Raw genomic sequence first — 9090 nt, 5'->3', positions numbered from 1 at the left:
CTGACTCCCTAATCAGAGGGCAGAGAATGGCTTGCTGGTGGAAAAGCCTCCATCCTTGTGCTTGGAGGCTCTGAGCAGCAGGAGCTGCTCCTTCTCAACCCCTCAGTGTCTAGAGTGGTTCCTTTTCTCATCCAGCTCATCCTGATCCCAGTCCCAGGTGATGGAAAGCAGAGCCCTGTTCCAGACTTGCCTCAGCTGAAATAAAAGCACTGGCACACACACAGGATGGCACATACCTGGGACAGCAGCCCAGGTCTTCCAGTGTTTTAATTTTAACCCCCTTCCCCCTGTTTTTGGATATCCTCTGACAAATCACTTTAACAGTTTTATTTACAGTAATAAAAATAAATTACTCTTACAGATGAATGTATAATATTATACACAATAGAGATACAGTGCAATAACAGCATTGATTTGTTTTTCACTCGTTCATAAAGTGCATCAACGGGACTTGATTTAACCATAGTTGAATGATAACTGTACATTTTCCTTTGAGATCAACTTTCCCAGTCAAGTTAAAAGGCTCATGAAAACACTGACAGCAACACTGACAGGTCGCTGTCCTAATTGCTGTGGAATGACCTGGTTCCTGGGGGATCAGCTGGGATGGGAGGCAGGGACTGGGGGTGATGGGTTCCCGTTCTGTCCGTCTGTGCTGTGACAGCCACTCTGACGGACACGAGCCTGGCCAGCCTGACCCGGGGCCCAGAGCCCCAGGGGTGACTGAAGAGCAGGACTGGGCTCTGGATGAGTCTCCTGCTGGGCTTTGCCACCAGGAACTCACCCCTCCCTCCCAGCTGGAGGGTTCCCTTTGCAGGGAGGATGCTCTGTGTCCTGGGGGCTGATGTATTTTGCCCTGCTCACGAGGGACATCAGCAACGAGCCCAGTCCTCTCACTGTGTGATGCAGAAAGGCCAGGCAGAGCCAAGAGGCCTGGCTAGAAGGACAAGCAGCCAGCACTGCCTCACCCTCAACCAGGTACTGCCCAGCTGGAAAAGAGCCTTCCCTGGGATGAGCCTGCTGTTTTCCAGCTCCCAGATCCCGCAGTGAGGCCATGAACCTGTGCCTGTGGCTTCAGTGCCCAGTGACACAACGTGCTGTCAGACATCCAGCTCCCTGCCCACTGCAGCCTCCTCCAGCTGGGAGGGGTAACCCGGGGGGTTTGACATCAAGCAGGATTTGGGAAGGCAACTATGACCCCTGGAGTTGGAGACAATTTATTCACATCCCTCAAAGTCAGGGACAGAAGAGCCTTGGCCCAACTGTTCTGATTTGGGTCTTCTCTACTGAAAAACCCCACTTTGTATCTATAATGCTCTGTATTGCAGACATTTCCAGTGGGAATGGGAGGGCTCCATTCCCAGAGCTGTGGGGACAGTGGGAAGGGCGGCTTTGAGGGGATCCTGCAGCAGGAACTGCACTGGGAACAGGAGAGGTACAAATGGTTCAGGTGAAGCTGCCTCACCTCGGCAGGAGGAAAGGCTGCATGAACAAGAGGAGTTACAAGGAAATACCATGTGCAGTCAACAGTTATTCCTGACAATTGAAGTGAACTCCAATTCACCGGTAACAATGACGTGAGTCCTCAATGCTGGTCAAAACACACCAACACAAGTGATTCCCAGGAGCAATGGCTTTTTAAAGACCTCCCCACCCCAAATTTGATGCTTCTACAAGAAAGAGGTACTTCATCACCCACTGAGAACAGTAATGGTTTCTAGGGTTTCATTCAAAGTTCAGTTAAAACTCTTTGACATGAACCAGTTGTGGCTGCCACATCAGGAGTGAGACCCTTGAGACATTTCCTGCTGGTTACTGATATGAAGTTGGTTAAAGAGAGACATTTCCACTGCCCAAAGTCCCAAACTGACCAAAATGGAAAACAAACCCCAAATAAAACTATGCAGCTTTGTTGGTAGAGTCTGTACATTCTACTGGGGGGGTTGTGGTTTTGTTTGGTTCTGGGGTTTTTTTATTTTATTTCTCAGTTGAGACATGCTGTTACAACAAGGGCTTGGTGCAAATGCACAAGCTCACACCCACCCCTGGCACATCTCCACAAACCTCAGGGCATTCACGGAGCTGGGGTTTTGTCCCACCCAAGGGTGGCCCTGCCCTTGCCACTGTGTATTCCAGGAATGTTTTCTCCTTCACCCTTCCCTCACCCCCTCAACAGCCAACCACCAATGGCAAAAGCACTTCACACCTGCATTCTGCTGCCCACCAACTCACGGTGGAGAAGCCAAAGGCACACAGAAACCTGTAAATAGATCACCCAAATAAGTAGTGGATTCATTTCCTGGCCATACTGATCTCTGCCATAGGCTCGGGGCTGGTTGGATACCTCAGGTATCAATTTTCCTCACACCTCAGGACCAGGTTTCTGCCTATTTCTGCTGCTGTGGATCTACACCAGCTCCTGTAGAGTCCAGCCAAGCTCTGGTCCTTCATCTTTTATCAAAAGCAGTTTGCAAAGGACAATATTTGACAGTACAATGTCAAAGTCTGGGCCAGGGTGAGGACACAGAGGTCTCCCATCGAGCAGCCCTCTCCAGGCAGGTCCAGCTTCCAGCTGGAGGGGCCATGGAGGCTCTGTGAACATCAAAGGACACCTGCACATTTCCAACCAGCAAAGCCCTCGTGCTTTGCAGAACTGCCACTGTCCCCCTGCATCATCATTCACTCAATGGCTTTCACAGATCTCAACTTCTCCATTGAAAAGGGAATCCAGCCCCACCCTCCCAACACAGCCAATGCCAGGGAGTGGAGAGCAGTGGGACACTCCAGTTGCTCTGTGTCCCCACGGAGCACAGGAGGTGGACAGGGGCTGCTTGGCTCTTTTCACCATGTTGGAATATGGTTTGGATCTGCAGGGAATCCACAGAGGATTCACTGGACTGAAAACCTGCTGGAAAAAACATTTTGTTTTCCAGTGTTTCCTTATCGTTGGCACTGATGGAAGCTGCTCCCTTTTTATGGCAACCCATCCAAAGCCAGGCCCAGTATTCCATCCCAAACGTGTCCCAAAGCCAGCACTGAAGGATCCCAAACACAGGGCATTCCCACCCTGCATGCAGCACCACTCACTTCCTAAGGAATTTAAGGTTTTAGGCCTCCTCATGTCCACTACAAGGAGGATCCAACATCCAGCATCCTCACTGATGTCCAACACTGTCACTCAAAACTTTTCCAGTAGAAGATTTTCTTAATGAAAACCAAAACCAACAAAACCAAGCCAAAAAAAAAAAAGCACCAATAAGCACCAATGCAAAGGTGCAGTAAAATGGTCAGAGATTTCCACAACACACTGCATGGCAGGTGAATCTAAACTTTATCTTCTGCCTCACTCCTCCTTGTTTTTTCTCCTTTCCACTGATTAAAGAGAAAGGAGAGAAAAACCAGCAAAGGAAAAAAAAAAACCGACCCAGAAAATACATTTATTTTTACTTAGGAGAAAGACTGAAGAAATGCCAATTTAACAAAACAGTTTTTAGAGGAGAATTCTTGAGACTTTTCCTGAAACCTAACAAGTGTTTGTAACTTCCACAGACATCTCAAAGAGAGAGATGCCAGACCAGCACTTGAGAAAAAATTAGATTGTGATTTTCTACCAACTCTGAGCATGGAATATTCTTGTGCCCCAGCTGGGTCCTGGCTGTGGGCTGGGTCAGAGCAGCACAGGCAGTGTCTCCTTCATGCAAGGACCAGAATTCAGGCAGCTGAGTTTGCCAAAGTTGCTGCAGAGGGGTTTGGGTGGGTACCAAGTGTCTCAGTGAGCACATCCCCACCTGCTCTCGACCTCAGCTGTCTGGCAGGACCTGTGAGCTTGAGCTCTCACATCCCAAATCCTTCACCTATTGCTGTGGAGAGCCATGGGGAGGTGTGGGGGGGAATTCTTTTCCACTGATTCTTGTTTGACTTTGGCAAAGTTTATCAACAGATCCCTCAAACTGAGACAAGTTTCAAGTATACAACTAAAAAAAAACCCCACATTGTTAAAATCAAGCTCTTCAGCAAGAAGGGGATTACTGGAAAGCCAAGAGAATGCAACTTTTTTTCATGTCAAAGTTTCTCAAGGGCTGATTAAACTGCATTTCACCTACAGATACAAAATGAGTTGCCCAGAGAAACAAATCTTGTCTTCTAGATAGGGTGGTTGTATAAAATCATTTCAAAATGCTCACAATGCTTGGAAAATGGTTTAAGCTATTGAATTTTTCACACTGAGGATCTGCAGGGACCTGGCTGCCCTTATGAAACCGGAAGAAATAAAAATAGCAAAGTGATTTTATAAATATTACTCTTTGTTAAACAAATATATTTACTTTAAAGCTTACATTGATTCAATATTGTGCCTACTGCCCATTGCCCAGGGTATTCAAAAAAAGAAAGGAAATTAAAAAACCAAACCCACAAAACCAAAAATGTGAGAGTGTGGCCACCTTTCGAAGGCAGACAGTAAGTCCAAGCTCCAGGCACACTTTGGAGATTCACAGCTTGCTCATGTGCACTAAGCTCCAAGGAGCAGGAGAGTCATTGCACAGATCCAGGGAGGAAATACCCTTGGGTCTGTCTGTACCCATAAAGTGCCTTTGCACACACAAAGCAAGGACATTTCTTCCACCAGCCCAGGTTGCTCCAAGCCCCATCCAACCTGGCCTTGGACACTTCCAGGGATGGGGCAGCCACAGCTTCTCTGGGCAACCTGTGCCAGGGCCTGCCCACCCTCCCAGGGAGGAACTCCCCCCAGTCTCCCACCTGTCCCTGTCCCCTGGCAGTGGGAAGCCACTCCCTGTGTCCTGTCACTCCAGGCCCTTGTCCAAAGTCCCTCTCCAACATCACAGCAGTTTGTCCAAAGGAAAGCAGAATGTCTGGCACTCCAGGCTCAGCTGGGGAGGGTTCTCCAGAGCTGTTCCCGTGCCAGGCCCTGGAGCAGCACCCCCTGCCTGTGCCCTGAGCCACCCTGGCTGCTCCACCCGAGCCCTGCCATCCCAGGGGTTTGCTCGGCTCCCTGCTCTGTGAGTGAATGCACTTCCACTGCCTGGCCAAAAGAGAGGGAAAGGGCACTTCATCTGCCTCACTAACACCACGAACACATCACACAGTAGGGGAAGGGGAGGGGCCCGTTGCTTCTCTAACGAAGCGAGTTAAACTGGCAGCATCAGCAGTAACGTGTGTGATTACAAGGCTTCCCTCTGGGGGACCCAGCAAGCCCGGACCCCTCTTTGGATCAAAATCCCACCCCATGTAAACGACCGGTGTGGAAGGGAGTGCAGAGGGGGGAGATCATCACCCCACAGCCCCAGTCGGACAGGAGAGCCCTTCCGTGGCCTCCCAGACTTTGGGGTGCACCCCAAACTGCCCTCCCCACCCACACACCATCAGCCCTGCCCCAGAGTCACCCTTGTGGGGGGGCAAGGACGGAATGGATCCCTGGGTACCCCCTTCCCTGCGACTGCCCAAACGACCCAAACCTAACGAGCCTCTTGCCCCGCAGGTTCTCGAAGCGCTTCGCAAGCAGACACAGACACAGAAAGCCCCGCGTCCCCCGCGGGTCCCTCGGCCCGCCCCCGGCCGGCGCTGTCCCCCCCGCGGTGCTGAACGCCCCCCCCGTTATTGCATAGCATCGCAAGACCTGATTTCAGGGGGGTGGGCGCCCCGCACAACAACCCCACGCGTGGGGACCAGCCCCGCCGGGGGGGTACAGGACACCTGCCCCCGCCGCTCCTGTGGCCTTCCCGCGGGATGTGCCCCGAGGCGTGGGACCACCCCGACGGGGCCCGCTGCTCCCCTGGCTCCTTACCCCGAGAGCAGACAAACGCCATCGTACGAGGATCCTTTTTCTTTTCTTTTCTTTCTTTCTTTTCTTTTCTTTTTTTTTTTTTGGTGTTTTGTGTTTTTAAATAAAAAATAAAATGTGTAAGAAAATAACATTTCTAAAGGAAACCATTATCATTCTACGCTCTCTCTTTCTTTCCCCCTTCGTTTTCCCTTTTTCTTTTTTTTTTTTTTTTTCCCTTTTTGGCCATCTTTCCATGGAACGAGATGTGCTGACCGGGGAGGTTCCTCCCGGTAGGAAACAATAACGACAGAGGGGGAAAAAGAGACGGAGGAGGAGAGCAAGGGAGCACCTCTGGCTCCGTGCTCAGTCCTCACACATCGCTGGATGTCCTTGGTCTGGAGGAGAACGTGGAGGGGATGCACCCGCAGCAGGCCAGCCAGAGCGACTTCTGGATGTCTGGGTTTCTGAAGGCGTAGATGATGGGGTTGATGAGGGAGTTGCAGGTGGCGGGCAGCGCCAGGGAGTAGGTGTAGACCGCGGGGTAGCTGGAATCGGCCACCAGGGAGTAGATGGCGAAGGGGATCCAGCACAGGGCGAAGGTGCCGAGGATGAGCGAGAGCGTGGAGAGCCCTTTGCGGGTGGAGGTGGCCTGCGCCGTGGCGATGAACTGGTGCTGCACGGCGATCTGCTGGGCGTGCCGGAAGGCGATCTTGCAGATCTGCAGGTAGAGCTGCATCATGAGGGCGAAGAGGAGGAGGAAGGTGACGGCCAGCACGGCCGCGTTGTCCTTGGTGACGGGCCGCAGGATGCTGCAGGCGCTCTGGTCCCGCAGGCAGTTCCAGCCCAGGAGGGGCAGCAGCCCCACGCCCAGGCACAGCAGCCACATTAGCAGCACCATGGCGCAGGTGAAGCCCAGCGTGCGCTCGCTGTGGTAGGTGAGCGCGTTGTACAGCGACAGGTAGCGGTCCACGGTGATGGCCAGCAGGCTGCAGACGGAGGCGGAGAAGGCGGCGAGCAGCAGCCCCGCGGCCGCCAGCTCCGCCGCCTCGCTGGGCGGCCGCAGCAGGTACCGCACGGCGAAGTTGGCCACCAGCCCCAGCCCGGCCAGCAGGTCGGCCAGCGCCAGGCTGCCGATCAGCAGGAACATGGGCGCCCGCAGGCTCGGCGTGTAGAACAGCACGGCGAGCACCAGCGCGTTCTCGCCCGCCACCGCCGTGCCCGTGGCGCACAGCGCGATGTCCCAGGGGCTCACGGCCCCCCCGGCCCCGCCGCCGCCCGGCGCCGCCGTGCCCGGCCCGTCCGCCGCCGAGGGCCAGGCGGGGGGCTCCGAGGCGTTCCCGGGGCCCGGGAGCCGCTGCTGCTGCGGCTGCGGCGGCCACGGCTCCCCCATGGCGGCGGGGCCGTGCAGCATCGCTGGGGAGAGAGCGAGAGCGGGGGTCAGGGGAGGCACCGACACCGGCACCGGGGACAGACCGCGAGCCCCGCACCGAGCCCGGCGCACTGAGCCGGGGATCTCAGCACCGAACCCGAGGAGCCCCTCACTGAGCCCGCCCCGCGTCACGGAGACCCCACCCCGCGCCCCACACCGCGCTCCGGGAGCCCGGCTCAGGGACACCCCACCCGCGCCCCGCACCGGTCGCCCCCGCCCGCCGCATCCCCGCCCGCCCCCGGCCCCACTGCAGCTTCCCTGGGATCCAGCCTCCCGCAGACATCCCTGACCCAGGGTTCGCCGTTCCCCCGCCCCACACGCACTCCTGGCCGCTCTCTCTCGCTATCTCCCGCTCCTGCCGCCGGGCTGAGGCCGAGCACAACTCATCACCCCGCTGCCCGCAACCGCCTCCGTGCGCTCCGCTCCACGCAGGGTCCGCAGCCGCTGCGCACCCGGTGAAGAACTGGCCGCCCCCTCCTCCTCCCCCTCCCGGGGCACGGCCACCTTTGCTACCTATTTATAGCGCAGCCCCCCCAGCCCCCTCCCCGCAGCCCTTTCTTTTTTGCGTGCAGTGAGTAAAAATAAACACTATTAATAGGCCAGCTCCTGTATGCGGAGCCGCCGATGGAAGGAGAAGGCAGCGGCAAGGGACAGCCTGCGTTAACTTTCTCCTTCCTCCCTCCCTTCCCCTCCTTTGGAAAAGGCTGGTGCAAGATGCTCCCAGCCGGCTGCAACATCCTGCCCTGCTCGGCAGAGTAAATCCCCCCGCCCAGGGTGGGCAGCCGAGGTGTGAAGGTCGGGGGGGCTCTGCCCGCAGCCAGCATCCCCCCTTGCCGCATGCAGCCGCCACGCCGGGGGTTGTTGTTTTACCTGGTTTTAATGCCCGAGGATCAGCTTGCTCCCCCCACGTTTTTATTTTTTTCCTTCCCAGTCCTTCCAGCCCTTGGTGCGAAGCCTCATTCCTCGGTGAGCATCGCTAATAGCGTTGGCAGAGAGCTGGCATCGACTTGCACTTAATATTCCTGCCCCATTGGATCTGCTGATAAATCTCAACTCTGACGTCAAAGTCTTCACTTATATTCATGATCCAAGTCTGTGAATCAGAGCCGCTGTGATCAGAATAACAACGAGGCTGGCTCCCTGCTCCACATCCCCATCCACACCCGCAGGCACGAGGGGGGTGCGCGCACCCGCCCCGCCGATCGTTCATTCATGAGCTCTCCCGCCACCCCGACGCACCTCCCCAAGGTCGGGGCCCGCTGCACCTGCGTCCTGCGGATGCAGCTTTGGGCTGGAGCCAGGCCCCGGCGCCTCGCAGGGTTTATTTTTACCGCCTGTGCCGAGGGACGCGGGGATGGGAAGGGAGGGGGGACCGGCGTGGCGCGGCTCCGGTGCCCCGCTCTTCAAGGACGATGTCCAGGGACGGCACCGCCAGCCCCTCTGTACCCCAGGAGGCGGCAGCTGGAGGGGCTCGGGGGGTCCTCTGCAACCAGGCTGGGCAGCTGCATCCCTCCTCTGGGGAGACATCACACCCCAAAGCCTTCGCCCCACAGAGGCTTCCCTCCAGCCACTGGAAAGCTGGGATGAGGAGGATCCACACGTGGGAGCTTCCTGTGGACTGCCCCCCTGTGAGGGGACACCTGCCCAAGGACGGGGGGCTGGGGGTCTGTCCCTCACCGCAGCATCCATCCACCCATTCCCAAAGCTTCCTTCCCCACTATTTGGGAAAGGATCAGCCTGGAAGGGAACAAATCCCAAAGGCACGATTCTTTTTCCAGCCGCGAATGGCTCCGTGATTCAGCTCGGGAGCAGAATCATCAAAGCAGGGATGCACAGCTCCTGGATCCACGGGATTTCAGCTACACCTTCTCCCTCCTTT

The 9090-nt window shown here is 55.8% G+C and overlaps 1 protein-coding gene across 1 annotated transcript; it reads right to left on the bottom strand.

The window, feature by feature from the left end:
- Positions 1 to 226: 226 nt before the first annotated feature.
- Positions 227 to 8435, bottom strand: LOC126637407 (G-protein coupled receptor 12-like). Its single transcript, XM_050310647.1, has 2 exons — positions 8082 to 8435; positions 227 to 7195 (listed from the first exon to the last, which is right to left on the bottom strand). Exon 2 carries the CDS (start codon positions 7191 to 7193, stop codon positions 6153 to 6155), a length of 1041 nt encoding a protein of 346 aa, XP_050166604.1. The 5' UTR covers positions 7194 to 7195; positions 8082 to 8435; the 3' UTR covers positions 227 to 6152.
- Positions 8436 to 9090: the final 655 nt, after the last annotated feature.

Source organism: Myiozetetes cayanensis, unplaced genomic scaffold (assembly GCF_022539395.1).
Source record: "Myiozetetes cayanensis isolate MyiCay16 unplaced genomic scaffold, myiCay2020 scf15, whole genome shotgun sequence".
In the NCBI taxonomy this organism is placed as follows: Eukaryota; Metazoa; Chordata; class Aves; order Passeriformes; family Tyrannidae; genus Myiozetetes; species Myiozetetes cayanensis.
The sequence above is the reverse complement of the archived record's forward strand: the minus strand, read 5'-3'. Positions and strand labels throughout refer to the sequence as shown.

Excerpts from the sequence above, each read along its gene's own strand:
- LOC126637407 (XM_050310647.1), bottom strand. The coding sequence starts at position 7,193 with ATGCTGCACGGCCCCGCCGCCATGGGGGAGCCGTGGCCGCCGCAGCCG.